We start from the raw sequence: 15447 nt of genomic DNA, 5'->3' as shown, positions 1-15447 counted from the left end.
CTACTCACCTCCCTGGTAGAGAATTCTTACACTGGCAATTTAACATCTTCCCTGAAAATGTCAGTAGCCAAAATAAACAGAATGTCAGGTTAACTGGCATGGAAGAGCTGCTGAGCCAAATTAAACACTAAAATGAACAAGACCCTGGAATTTTTAATATATTTGCATAGGTCAACAATCTCTCAATTTCTGTATCATTGCAGAACCAAGAAGCCCTGTGACAGACTTTGTTAAATCGATCAAACATACAATCACGCTCAATTTATATTTTCACCTACATAATTTAGAAACATCAAAATTCACCAAGAATGGCATTTCCAGTACTTTTCTCTCACTCAGTTTCACCCAAAACTGTTATACAGACCCAATAACAAGTTAAAAACCATGTTCATTATCATTAATGGAATTCCTGAAAAATTAGATGAAAGGAAAAAAAAAAAGTTAATCATTAATATTCTGGGAAAAACAAAATTGTTGATGCCAAATATTACTTTTAAACCGATTCCATTTGCATTAATTCATTTGGAATTACCACAGTCTAGTCAGTGCATTAACAGAATTTCTTTAGGTGCTTCTAATCACAGAAATCTTAAAAATCCATGAGAAAAAATGAACAACCTGGAATTTTCTTTCTAAAGAAAATAGACATATTATTCACTAGCAGCCCACTTTATATAAAAATTAAGGGTTTTTTCTATATTCCTCCAGCCCACAAGGAAAAAGAAACAGGCCTGTTTACAATGTACCTCATCCTAAGCCATAGCAACTACTCAGGAAATAGCTGTATAACAGTCTAAACATAAATTTACAAGTGTTTTCATTTCCCTACACAAAAAGGGCTCTTCTGCTCATCAATAATTCAAATATTCTTGTGGCCTTACTACTCACATTACTTAAAAACAGTTTATAACTACTTCTTTTTAAGATTTAGGGCAAAACTTAATCTGATTGCCACAAACCAGAGCTTCCTCAAGCTCCTGCAGTCTGCCCACCACAGTGACAAAGGAATAGCACACTGGCAATCAGAGACACTCCCCAAATTCTTAATTGTAGCTCCTCCATTGCACCTGTCAAGGAAGATGAGCTGGAGAAAAACTGGACTCCTGCAGCTCCCCTCTCTCCGACTGCTACTTCTCTGGTGAGGGAGAAGTCACATCATCCATAGACAGAAACTTCAATTTTCCTCCTGGATTTCTGCCTTCAGCCGATGTTATTTATCAATACCATTTAACAGTTTATTTGCTGACTGCCACATCTGATCAATGGGAAAAATAAAACCCTGTGATCTGCCTTATGAGCACTGCTGATGCAGCAAACGGTACAGATTTGGGGGAGAGAGCCCAGAAACTGCATTTGAAACCATCCATACTATCCAACATAAACACTGCTTCTGGCCTTTTCAAGTCCACACTGCTGACCAAAATGCTTCATCCCTTTTCTGATTTCTGAACATATAGACACATCCAAAAGTCCACACTGGAAAGCTTTCAGTTCACTACTCACCTTCATTTCCAGAAGTACTTCACATCTTGCCTCCTCTTTTGCTGACTTTGGTTCTCTTATTTATGCAAACTCAGTTTAAACACTGTTTCCACAAACTTCCAATATTTGGGACATTTAACTATTACTATTATTAGTAGTATTGAACCACCAATTCAGGCACTGCAACTGCTGCCCAGCTACCATCTGACTCCACAGCCATCCCTAGGGGAAGTCCCAGCTAGGATCTCACCTTCCCCATTTAAAGAAGTGCAACACAGCTGGTGAAAGGTGGAGCACAAGTCTAACCCCCAGCAGCTGAGGGAGCTGGAGGAAAGGAGGATCAGAGGATGCCTTATCTCTCTCTCCAACCACCTAAAAAAGAGGCTGTAGCCAGGTGAGGGTTGGCTCTTCTCCCAGAAACAAGCAATAGGACAAGAGGAAATGGGCTCCAGCTGTGCCAGGGGAGATTTAAATTGGATATTAGAAAAGATTACTTCGCCAGAAGGGTTGCCCAGCATTGGAACAGGCTGCCCAGGGAAGTAGTTGAGTCACCATTCCTGGCCATATTTAATTTAATTGGGACTTGGGACGTGGTTTAATGATGGACTTGGCAGTGCCGGGTTAGCGGCTGGACTTGATGATCTTCATTTCCAACCTAAATCATTCCTTACTGTAGTTGGTATATAGGAGTAGATTTTCCTTGTAGTTCAGAAATCCACCCAGTACCAGGGTTATTTAAACCTCATGCAAAATTTGAAGACATTTCTCCTGATATTCTCTGGATCACCCGGCAAAATCAGCAATATTGTTGCAGCACTTCAAATTACTCAAAAAGGGAGAAACTACCAGACTTTAAAAATTTGTATTATTTATAAATCTCTCAGCAAGGACTACTCTGCATCAGTACAGCAGCTCCTACACAGCAAATACTGGGTATTATGTTTAAATGCCTTAATCATGTATTTTAATAACTTGTGTTTAACCTTGACACAAGGTTAGTAATGTTAACTGCATTAACATTACTGGGTTAGTAATGTTAACTGCAATTTCTGCTTCTACCTGAAATGGTTTTTAATCCTTCAACTGCAAGAAACTTGAATTTCAATTTCAACAATCTGAATGCCCAGCAATCACATGCTACATCATGAAAACATACCTAAAGTCATAAAAGTGAATGCTGTTTTACTTCTTTCCCAGAGGACACTGTCACAGACCTCAGTAATCTCAACTTCCCTTCCACTATTCTGGTGTTTCAGTATTTCCTTAGACAATTAAATATTCTTCAGAGGCATGGAAATGCAACTCTCAGAAAAGACCTTTTAACCAGAGATTTAGCTGTCCACCTTCTTAGGCAAGTTAGCAGTAAGAGCGAGCTGGAGAAAAACCAGACAGTGACACTGAAAAACATCTGCTACACTGATACTTACACTACACTGAAGTAAAGAGTTATCATTCCACATTTCAACTGAAAGGACTAAATATCCTGTTAAACAAGTATATCAAATTCCAACTTGATACCTGTAATCTCTTCATGAAGAATTTCATGTAATGATTGCACATGAGAAATAACTCATTTTTTTTTTTTAATGAGTTCAAACTGCACCTCACTACAAAACCAACTGGAAGAGCAAAAGGAAAGTGGTTAGGCTATTTAAAATTGAATACTGGGAATAATAAAACAGTGTTGAAGGAATAAATCTGATCACTAAGTGAAATAGTTTTAGGCAGTCAAGCATTTCTGTGCTAAAAAAGTAAAGCACAAAAGTAGCATTTAAAGAACAGCATTAATCTGTGATTTCCAAAGAAGGAGATAAAAACATCTGCTCAAGCCACTTGACAATATAATTGTCTTAATTGGAAGGCAAGCAAAGACTTTACATTAAAAAAATTACATGTTCACAAATTGCACTCTAAGTAAAAGAATTTAAAAATAGGGCTGATATTCTGAGATGGTAACAATAAATATCAAGTGTTTGAGAACTGTCATCTAAGAAAAATGGGTTTCATCATCTTGCAGCTTTTATTAATTTAATTTTAGTTTAGTCCAGGAGATTCAACATGGTCTTGAACCACCATATCCTCTGTGGTACAGCTGTCTACATCTAAATTTTGTCAGTGTCATCTCACCATGTAAAGAGCTAATGTTAGAACTCCTGATCTTCAGCAAAACGTAGAGAAAACATGGCTGCTTTACCAGCCAGTGAAAATTACATAAAGTGAATCACACCCCTTAGCCCAGTTCTGTCTCCAGATGTGTTTAAAGATTTTGCTGAAAAAGATCTAACAGATCTATTACTCCAGGTATTAGGACAAGGCCCAGTTATTTTCCTTTGATTCAAAGCAAGCATTGAATTCAAGCACTCAGAGGTTAACATGCAGAGCACATATTTAAAACACCTAAAAATTGGCTTGAAAAGACACATGATAAAAACAAATTATGTTAGCTTTTGGTCTCTGATTTGAGCTGCTTGATAAACAAACAATGTCTCTATCTTTTCATTGCTCTCCTTTATATTGATATCAATTTCCTAAGTTAATCAAAGCAAGTCTTACTTCTGCCTAGATAAAGGACAAAAAAGTAACTACAAAAAGTAAAGAACAATAAACATGAAACTCAAGTGAAAGTTGCTGCTCAAGCATTTTGCTACTTGGAGGACGAATGTGAAACTATGACATTTTGCAACAAATATGCAGCTTACAAAAGGCAATAACTACATTTTTTCAGATTAAGTGAAAAAGAAAATTAACAGCAGCTTTCCTGCTTAGTCATGTTTTACAGACCCTATACAGAGCTGCTCGAAAACAATCACCTGCATGTTGCAGAATCAATGTGTATTTTCAAAATGCTTCAGTCTGCTCTTAGTTCAGGATATTTGGTCTCTGGTAAGTAAATAAAAATATAATAAAAGTCCTCACTTGACAAGGAACTGAAAATGAAATCCAGTATTACTCAAATCCTTTATTTCAGCAGTGCATCCCAATCTCATTTTAAAAGTTTTGGTGGTCTCGGTTGTACTTTTTATTAAACTGAAGATAAAACCTTTAAAGATACAGATAAGCAATAAGGAAAACAAAGGTTTAAACACAAAACTTCAGGCAGAAAAGCACACAGCTACTATGTATTGGTAGCAAGACTTTGTACCTGTCTAGACAAGTCAGTGACGTTCTTGCCAAGTACTCCATGGCACACAATCAGAAAGAGAAGGGTTGGGCACTTAACCAGATTCTTCTTGGATTTTAACATCTTTAATTACAAATGTGCTTTTAAATTAAAAGTTCTGCTTTTGAGCACATATCTCAGAGCAGACATTGTAAAACAGTTTAATAACACTGTAGGAAAAGACAATTAAACTATAAATAAAATGCCCCATCTTTTACCGTTATCCAAGCCGAGGTCATTATAAAAAGCACATCTAGGAGGCAAAGACAAAACAAATTAGATTTAATAGCAAATTAGAGTCTACAGTCATACTGGGTAGAATTGGATGTGATATTAAATAAATGCGACACCACATTTATTCAAGATGGTCTTTGCAGAGATCCAGCACTACCATGCTGGAGCACTACACTTAATCTGTACCAAAGAAATGTAAATATTTGAGATGATGGCAAACTTGGATCAGTCGTGAGGTTAAAACTCATTTTAGTATAATCCATCTGCAGCAAGTGGAATGATGGGAAAATACAGGGTATAGAACATATGCATTTCACAGCACACACTTCTCTTTTCTCTCAAGCACTTAAGATTGTTCAGGATTTCCGACCTGCCTGGAAAAAGGTACCTTTTCATTTCCTCCATTATAAAAAGAAAAAAAAAACATCTGGCACTATATATTTGCCTGCAGATAGGCAATCCTTTCCCTAGGTCCAGTTGCTAGAGTTTACTACTGATAGATGGAAGAAGCAACCTTTTTCAACAAAACATGCATAACATCAAAACAAAACATAGCATTAATATCAAGATTCTGCTCTCCCAAATATTTGAGATTCTCTCCTTCCTGAAAGATCATGTGTAATTAATAAAATAAAATTAAAAGTGTTGAATAAATTATCTATTTCCTCATCTGATGTGGTAGGCATATTGCAATACCTACCACATCAGATGATGAAATGTAACTCAAGGTTATGAAAACTACTTTTAAGACTACAGCAATATGTGCCCAGTCCAGCCATATGACTGTATTTATTCTTAATCTTTAGACAGACTTTCAGAAATATTGAAACCCTCACTGCCGTAATGCCTTCTTTAAAAAGGCACATGCATTCACCTGCACAGATCCATGAATGCAGAAGTGGACACTGCTTTAGGAAAGAGGCCGAATGAATGACACATTCAAAAAGCTGGAATGTGTAGTAAACAAAATGTGGAGGCTGGCAGCTTTGAATAACCAGTGCATGCCTTTGCTTCTGAGCTACAACACAAGGAAGCCACATAACCCCAACCAGAACAAAAGAATGTTGCTCTGTTTCCCAGAAAACTTTCATTTCCAGAAGTGTTCAACACCTAAAAAAGCATTTCACTCTGTGTGTTATCCTTGCTGGCCTCTTCAGGTAGTCAAAATTCAGGTTTCCAACATGCATGTATCTTCAAGTAAAGGCAAACACAGATTGACAAACCAAGCTGACTGGTTTTTATGGTGCAGCCCTCCTTTAAAAACAAACAAAACCCAGCACCTTCCCTTATATGCTCCTCCCTCCCCCAAGGAATGCACACAATATCCCTCTTCATTCACATACCTCGCTGAAGCAAACCACACCTGGCATTTTCCTTACGCACAGTTCCAAGCTTGCTCTTCCAGAGGGCACTCAGAAACTCAGGGACCATGAACAACATACCCTTTTCCTGCTTTCTGGGAGCTGAACTACAAAGTACTTCCTTTGCTCTCTGCAACTATCAGCCATCCCTGCCCGAGCACAAATCCATCAGCATTTACTTCACTCATTAATGAGTGATCTCCCATTTTAGCTGTCATCAAAAAGGACACTTCATTGTTTCCTCAGCTGGCATGAAACACAGCTACTGTATCCAGCCAGCAGATATTCCCAGTTCAATTCTGCTCACAATCCAGGACAACAAAATGCATTAAACAGCCTGCCTGACCAAACCCAAAGCTGGAGAACAAAGGACAAGAGAAACGCAGAGAACCTCGTACAGGCAGTGAGATTTACTTTTACTGTATATAGTTCTGCTTTCCCATAGCCCAAATGGAACACCTTCTTCCAAGAAAATTAATAATGAGAAGCAGAAGACCCAACAGGGTTTCACCCAGCCTGGCAGCTTTCCTCCTGCTGCCTAATCTGCTGCCATGAGCCAGTAGAGGCCGCTCAAGACCACGGATCGCTCCCGCAGAACTGCGGGATGGGACAGCAGCTTCCCGACCCCCGCCTCTCAACACAACAGCCACTTCTGGCATTTTAATTCCACTTCTCAATTCCACACCCGCTTCTCCACCCGTACAAATTACCTCAGTGAAGTCTAGCCCCCCTCAAGGGCAACTCCTGACTGTAGGGAATCACTGGTGACCAGAATTCACGTCGCTGCACATGGTGCTCTCAAGATTATCCAAACTGGGTGTTCTACCCCTTGCTGTGGAACCATTCCAGGTTTCTTTCCCTAAAAGTTTCCCCACGGCACTCTATAGCACACAAAACGCATTCATTTCACCAGAGACTATCCTTAAATATTCTAGAGATGGTGTGAAGGTATCACTTTTGGTGAAGTTCTCACGTGGTTCCAGCTACCCAATTCTTATTCCACTCCAGGAACCTCCCCCCAACTTGAACTGGCCATGCACAGCAGTGACACAGTGAAGTGGTTCGTGGGCCAGCTCCTCACAGGTGGGTTTCATGTCAGTTCATATACTTACTTACACATTAACTTTCATCTAGCCACAGGTTCAAGAACCACAAGGGACATAATCTACGTAGAAGATCTCATTATAGGGAGATCAAGTGCTCCAGTATCTTTTACTTCTACAGTAATAACCTTCATTGAAAACAGAGCAAGAAATAATAATTTGTCTTTACAGCAGGTCAAGGAACACATACAGTAAACAGTTTTAGCCCACCTAAACAGCCACAAAAAAAGATACAATTTTCAACATCCTACTAGGAGTGGGAAAGACAGGAATTCCTGCAGGGCAGAAGAAACCTGTTGATTAAATTTATTAATGAGATTATAAAACAATCTTCTCAGATAATGAAAAGGACTGAACTCAGTAATCCAGATGGTCTCTTCCCCTTTGGGCTTCTGTGATTAAATAATCATTAAGTGGGTGTCATCTGTAGGCCACTGTGGGTGAATCTGAGCTCCTGTATGGTTTCCAGTGACATTGTATCTGAATGTATATGCTTGGCACAGCAGAATCAAAGTTAAAAAGGCAGATTTCTGTTTAGTGTGCTTTGCTCTTTTGCTATTTCCAAACACTTGAAACACATACCATGCATATTTCCTACACACAGAATGAGCTAAATAGAAGAATTAAAGAGTAACAGTTGCAAACAGTAACTGACTATTGATATGCCAATTTCATCGTTTTGTTTCCTGTACATCCACTTTGTTACCCACAGAAGAGGCCAAGCTGAACTAGAAACTGACTACAGAAACAAATAAAAGGTTAACTTCAGATATTTAAGTGCTGGTTTCCACTTTTTTGTTCCTAATTCTAGGCTACAATTTGAATGCATGATTACCTTTCAGCTGTGCCATACCACTGCAGCATTCAAAAAGAACCTCTGTAGCAGCAGTACGCTTTTTTCAACATATTTAAATACAAGCCAGTTAGGTATCTAACACTGGAAGAACAGATCCTTTCACACCAATAGCCATCTCAATCTTTGAAAGCTGTAAGAAAGTAATGAAAAACATTCCATGATTTCCAAGCTTTCCAACTTCCCCAAGTCTTTTGGATGATCAGACAAAGAAAAGCAAATGGAAAGAAAAAACTGCACTATAATGCATACACACACTGCTTTACTATCATCACTACCTTCCCTGCATGTCCCATCTCCTTCCCCAAAGAGTTTGCCAGCCACACTTAACATTTCACATCAGCAACCCAACCACCAGAAACAAACCAGAACCAGTGCTGTCCAGTCTTCATTCAGTTCCACATGTGTGCCTCTCCCAGAAAGCACATGCCCAACAAACTCAAGGTACTTAAAAAACATCAGTAAACAAACAAAAGAGATGGAAAAGTGTGGTGCAAGCTGTATTCAGTACTCAAAGAATGCAACATCCATGATACTTCTAGACAAAGACTACTAAATGGAGATCCAGAAGAATCAGTTTATACATCACTTATTTAATGTTTTATTTAGTGATTTTAGGATAAGAGGCAGCACTGCCCTAACAGGGTTTGCCACTATCAAGAAATGCTGAAGAATATCTGGAACAGAGAAAATCATTCGCGAAGACATGGATGTGCATAAATGGGAAGAACTGGAACGTAGCTTCCTAATATAAATTACAGTTCTTCAAATTTAAAGCAGTAAAGAAAAAGAAAGATCTGCATATATCAGTCAACTGGCAGCACTCACATGTGCTGTCAGTGTGGGTGTCTTCCCTAAATAGCCAAAAAACCTAAAATGCAGAAAACTGAGACATTTTTAGAGCCAAGAAAGCACTTTTGTTGTTTGAGAGCCTCACAAAAGCTCACTCCGGCCCAGGATTCTGTTCACTCACATGCAACAAAGATGACTTCATATTGCAAGAGGTGCAGAAAAGAACTACAGGATAATCAAACAGACGGAGAGCTCTTTTTAAGGGGCTGGACAAAGAACTTGGCTTGCTTAGTTGAGCAAAACAAGGCTAAGAGGGAATGTGATTTCAGACAAGCATCTCTAGTAAATAACCTAAGGGAAAGCAGTACCCCTTCAACAACAGGGCAGCTGCCCAACTATAAAACAGCAAAAAACATTCTAAACTACAGCATGTTAATTTGGAAAGCTTCTACCCAAAAGAAGCAGAGTTTGGGAAACTTTCAAACTCCTGTTACGTGGAAAGGAGAGAAAACTTATCTGGTTTTGAAATTAAGCTTGACCAGCTTATAAACCTTTGTTTTATTATATGATGTTTCAAGTTTGTCCACAGTATTAAAAGAAGTAATAAAGACATGGAAGTAAATGAACATAAGATTAATTTTTTTTTACATTAAAGACAGCTCACATCCCATATTTTATCTAATATTTTCATTATCTCTGTACCAGAAATCAGTTATGTAAGTGGAGTTAGCCTCTATATATTTAAATAAAATGTTTGATTGAAGTTATTTAAAATAGCAATAATACTTAGTAATACTTTTAATTTCATTAGAGAAATAATAAGACTTATAACATCCATTAAGTGGCCAATGTGGAAAAACTACAGTAGGCTGCATTAATAGTGGAAATTATCACAAGGGGGTGGCATTACTGGGAATGTTCCTCCTGACACCCTTCAGTAAATTAGTAGCCAAGGAGTAACAATGTGCTTGTGAAATTTCTGTAGACGACACCAGACTGGAACTGTCACCAGTACAAAAGGACTGGGTAGTTATGCAGGAGAGTTCACGGGTTTTGAGAGCTGGAATGCCAGAAAATGGAATTTAATGGTACAACATGTGAAATCATGCGTTTAGGGACCGGTAACCTTTCCTGTAAGCCGAGAACTCATCACGTGGAAGCAACATAGGAGGAATGAACAGAGCAGTGAGGTATGGAAATCATCATCTAAGGATACTGATGTTTATATGAGCACAAGAGCTCAGTATGCTCATGGAAGAAAAAATGAGAAATTCCACTCAGCTCAGGAAGCCTCTGAGCTGAAATTGAAGAGGTTAGAGCAGTGCTGGGGGAAGTATCACTGCTGAAGAGTTAAATATTGTATTCAGTATCAGGAGAATCTTTGGTCTGAGGCAGTACAACTGAACAGATTTATGTTAAAACCTTGCTGTGTCCTCAAAAAACTTTGCTTGGCCAAAGATGATTGAGGTTATTAAATTGCTCAGTAAAATACGTACTCCATTCCTTATTTCATTTCCTGAAGCAGTTCCAGCCCAAGGTAAAGAACACTATTAGCACAAGTTATGAAAATGCACTGCATGTAACTCTAATTTAATGGATCAGAAATTAAAAGTTTTGTAACTGCCCAACAAACAAGACAAGAGATGGTCTTCCAAACAGAGCTGTTTGGAAAAAAATTTAAGCTGTTCTAAAATCCCCTAGTAAGTTTCTGGAAAAGACAGAAAAACAAACAGATGTTGTCCTACATCTAGAAGTTTGCGTTTATGTATCCATGTAAAGGATCTGTTTACAGTACATTTACAGACTGGACATTTTAGAGTTCGATCTCTGTGTAACCAGCAGAACTTTTATTCCTTCCTTTCAATGCACTGGCCACAGATAAAGGGTGGCAGCTCTAAGTGTTACTGAGCTGCTCTCCAAGGCTTTGCTACTACCTCCTGTTCAAGAGTCAAGGGCTAAACTAACTGCCCTGCCCAGCACTGTACAGAATTCTCTGGCTCAGACAAATGAAGATTGAATGCCTTTTTTTCCTCTGGAGGTGAAAGAAGGACATTTTAGGCTTATCTGGAATTTTATTTAACAAACATCCTACATGTGAGGCATTTGTGATGCACTCAGTCAACTGCTCCTTCACCTGGCCCAGTACGGTTTGGAAGCCTGATATTTACTAAAACCTCAAGTTAATCAAAGATTTTGGGGTATGCTCTGCATGCATTCCAATACTGGACAACGGTGACACATCAACGACCTGGGCTAGCTATCCCAGTGCCACACTGAAGCAATGAGGTAGTCTGAGCATTTTCCAGTCCTTTTCTGTTAGTTCCATTAAATTTGTCAGGTATTCAGATTTCCAAAGGAAAATGCAAAGACATCACAAGCAACACATGACTCTATATCCAAGGTGTACCAGAGTTTTACTCATATGATTAAATCTCTACTTTTACATCGGTGTTTGTATTTGTAAAAGCCTTATATCTGCAATGTTTGAAAGAAGCTCTTAGTTATCCTATTTTACTGCAACATGCTTGCACCTCATAGAAGAAAAGCACCTCAATAAGCAGCACATCCCTGCTTGTAACTGCTCTCCGAACAAGAAACGCCACATGAAAGATCCCGACAGCCACCACCAGCCGTGGCAAGGCAATTTCATCCGTTCAGCCCCGTCTCTGGGAAGAAACACTGGAAGCTTTTCACTTGCAAAACTTCCCGGGGCTGCGTCCACAGCCACGAGCCATTTAAAATAACAAAACCACCTTCCACCTCGGCCGGCGCTCAGCAAGGCAATGCTCCACCTGCTCAGCCGCAAACCCCACTGTAAATAACGGGGAGGGGGGGAGCAGCCAACACCGAAACAAACACACACAAAAAAACCCCAAACAAACAGGGAAAACTGAAGTGCCGCCTCCAAGGAAACCTGTTGCTGACCACCGCCAGAGCGCGGCTGGGGGGATCCCGCATCCCGCCGCGCCCGGAGCCAACTTTCCCGCTGGCACGGCGCACGCCGGTGCCACTTTCGCCGGCGTGGATCATTAATGAACCCGGCGGACGTGCGGGGTCGGTGCGGGGCCGGCCGGGCTGAGCTCCGGGCGGGCCGGGGCCGCGCCGCCAGCGCCCCCCGGCCATGGGCGGTCGGCGCGGGGCCGGAGCCGGTACTCACTCGATGAAGTAGCTGGCGCCCTCCTCCGAGAACCCCTCCTCCCATCCGCGGGGCAGGTCTGCAAGGCACGGGGGAGAGGGAAAGAGACAGAGAGCGGGAAGGAGGGGTGAGAACTTCGCCCGCGGAGGCTCCCGGCCGCGGAGCGGGGGGCGAGGAGGGGGCGCCGCGCCGCCGGCCCCGGGCACCCACCTGAGCGGATCATGTGGCCGGAGTTGACGGGCTCCCCGGTGCGCGGATGCAGCCAAGTGGTGCTGCGGGTCAGGTCGCTGCAGGGAGAAGCGGAAAACATGCACCTGTTAGCGAGGGCGCGGGGCCGCCCGTGCGGGCGGCGGCGGGAGCGGGGCCGCGCTGCGCCCCGCGCCCCTCCCCGCGGCGCCCCCTTACTCGATGAAGAAGACGCGCCCGTCCCTGCAGACGCCGTAGGACCAGTGCTCAGGTAGAGTGTCCCGCCCCACCGCCGCCGCCATGTTCGCCGTGCGCGCAGCCGGCCGGGGCGGGGGTGCGGGCGGGCGGGCGGCCGGCGCTCGGCGCCCAGCGCCCGGCTCTGCTCGGCAGCGCCACCGCGGCGCGGGCCGGGGGCGGCACCTCCCGCCCCTCGGGAGGCCGCGGCCACGGCGGCGGGAGCGGGAGCCCGCGGTGCTGCCGCCCGGCTTTGTCCGCCGCTGCCCCGCGCCCGCCCCCCGGCCCCGCGTGCGCTGGCGGCCCCGGCGAGGCGCAGCGGCCCCCCGCGGTCACCCCCGCGGCCAGCGGCTACTCGCGGGCGGGAGCCGCGCATCCCCGCAGGCGCTCTCCGCCCGGCGGAGGGACCGGGATTGTCTCGGGCTCCGCTGCGGGAGCCCTGGGAGCCGCGCCCGGAGCGTGTCCTGGCGGGGGATGTACAGGTGTGAGCGCACCTGGCTGCCGCCGTGCCCCAGGAACGCGCTCGCCAGCGGCGCCAGGTGAGGAGACACAGGCAGGCCGCGGGGACTTTGAACCTTGGGCAGAGGGTACGGGGGCACCAAGGTTAAAACAGCGCAGAGAGGCAGCAGCAGCAGCCGGCCGACAAAGCAGAGCTGTCACCGGTATGGGGAGGGACCTGTGCCGGCCCCTGTGTTCATCAGTGACCTAGAAAAGGTAACGTGAGAGAGCCCGCTCGGTGAATTTCAGGGAGGCTGTGCTGGCTCCCAGTCAGACCTGTGACACCAAGACCCTTATTGGTGCTGTGTGGTGTGTGGGGATGCTCCAGCTAAAGATAGAGTTAAGTGCTCCAGTCACTCAGGATATTGTTTAGGGACAGAGTAGATGGGACAAGCAAGGAGTAGTCTGCCGTACAGCAGAGCCCGTACTCTCATCCTAGTGTCAGCCAGCAGAGCGAGGATGGGTGCCAGGTGGGGAGTCCTAGCCAGTGCCTTGGCTTGGCCATAGCGGTAGTTGCAGCAGGAGAGGAGGACTGACAAAGCCAAGGGGTTCAGGGTGCAGAAATGCCTCTTTCAATGAGGGAGCAGTGGCGGAGCCAAGCATGGCTCTGTGGGGTTCTCGCTGTTCATGATACTGGGGAAGAGAGAGGGATGAAAAAGGCAGGAAATGGGACATTTGCTAGCTTGGCATAGAAGGGGAGTGTTAAACGGGAAAGACAGGCTGCAAGGAGGGGTGGGAAAGGGTGAGTGAGTCTCACTGGGGACAGGTTAGTAAAGAAAAACAGAGACCAACTGAGGACACGGCTGTGGAGGAGAGGGAGAACGCCAGCATGCAGTAGGAGAGTGTAAGAGGAGAGAGTGCTGCAGTACAGGGAAAATGATAACGTTTGCTTTTTCTTCTAAATAACCAAAATAAATCATCAGAAAAAAAGTAGGAGACAAGAAAAGCAGCATCAGTCAGGAGAGAGAGGTCTTTGCTCTATTTCATGCCAGTTTCAGACAACACTGCAGGTATGGTGCATCAGGATAGCTTTGTATGGACTTCCCTTTTTGACCACTGTTGGAGAAGATACTATACTATATATGTGCTATACTATTGTCATTGAACAACCAAGAATGGTCATTACTGTGGCACACATAGCAGACTAACTAAAAGTCTCATCTTCCAGCAATCCACAGAATTTTCATTTGTGTTATAAAGCAGGAGAGAATAATACCTTGTAGCCCTTTATCCTAAGTCAGAATTTTGATTAAAATTTCCAATACTAAAACTTCTGTACTGCCTTTTTTTTTTTTTAAACTGTTTTGGGTTTCCATGGCAAAGTTTGGGGGGGGGGGGGGGGGCGCTGCAGGGGTGGCTTCTGTCAGAAGCTGCCAGAAGCTTCCCTTACATCCAACAGAGGCCATGCCATCCAGCTCCAGGATGGACTCAATGCTGGCCAATGTATCAGCTAAGGGATTTTAAAAGGGGAAAAAGTTAGCATGAAGGAGGAATTGGGGCCAGAGAAGAGCAGGGTGAGAATATGTGAGCGGAACAGCTCTGCAGACACCGAAGGCAGCGCAGGAGGAGGGGCAAGGAGGTGTTCCAGTCACCAGAGCTGAGATTCCCCTGCTGCCCATGGAGGACTGCACTCCGGGGCAGGTGGATGCCTGAAGGAGGCTGTGACCCTGTGGGAAGCCTGTGCTGGAGTAGGGTCCTGGCAGGGACCTGCAAACCCAGGGAGAGAGGAGCCCGTGGTGGAGCAGGGTTGCTGGCAGGAGTTGTGACCCTGGGGCGGAGCCACGCTGGAGCAGCCTGTTCCTGAAGGAAGGGACCCATACTGGAGCTGCACATGCACAACTGCAGCCCATGGGAGGGGGCTGAGTTGGAGAATTTGATGGAGAACTGTCTCCCACGGGAGAGATCCCACACTGGAGCAGTGTGGAGAGTCCTCCCCCTGAGGAGTGTAGGAGTAGCAGAGGCAACATGTGATGAACTGACCACAACCCCCATTCCCCATCCCCCTGTGCCACTGAGGGAAAGGAGGTAGAGAATCAGGAATCAAGTTGGACAAGTGGAGGAAGGTGTTTTTGATTTTATTTCTCAGTATACTATTCTGATTCGATTGGTAATAAATTAATTTCCCCAAGCTGACTCTGTTTTGCCCGTGACAGTAACTGGTGAGTGATCTGTCCCTGCCCTTACCTCAACCCATTAGCCTTTCATTATATTTTCTCTCCCCAGACCATTGGAGGAGGGGGAATCACAGAGTGGCTTTGGTGGGCACTTGATGTCCAGCCAGTGTCAACCCACAACAGAAGCCCTAACAATTCTGGTTAGGTGTGAATTATCACAGAACTTGCAGTTACAGTCAGTTCTAGTGCAGTTCCACAGTAAATCAAATACAAGTTACTAAGTGTCATTGCATG

The 15447-nt window shown here is 43.8% G+C and overlaps 1 protein-coding gene across 6 annotated transcripts in view; it reads right to left on the bottom strand.

Moving 5' to 3' along the window:
- The window catches only part of PLEKHA7 (pleckstrin homology domain containing A7), a 152712-nt gene extending 140069 nt beyond the window's left edge, over window positions 1-12643 (bottom strand). For 5 of the 6 annotated variants that reach the window (XM_032111696.1, XM_032111699.1, XM_032111697.1 and 2 more), the window contains exons 1-3: window positions 12527-12643; window positions 12332-12408; window positions 12143-12200 (exon numbers count right to left, since the gene is read on the bottom strand). In XM_032111696.1, the coding sequence (XP_031967587.1) occupies window positions 12143-12200; window positions 12332-12408; window positions 12527-12609 (218 nt within the window). In that variant the 5' untranslated portion in view covers window positions 12610-12643. The remainder of the gene's footprint in view (window positions 1-12142; window positions 12201-12331; window positions 12409-12526) is intronic. The other variant, XM_032111701.1, reaches the window with a different exon arrangement.
- Window positions 12644-15447: the final 2804 nt, after the last annotated feature.

Source organism: Corvus moneduloides, chromosome 6, assembly GCF_009650955.1.
Source record: "Corvus moneduloides isolate bCorMon1 chromosome 6, bCorMon1.pri, whole genome shotgun sequence".
Taxonomy (NCBI): domain Eukaryota; kingdom Metazoa; phylum Chordata; class Aves; order Passeriformes; family Corvidae; genus Corvus; species Corvus moneduloides.
This window is presented reverse-complemented; position numbering and strand designations above follow the sequence as displayed.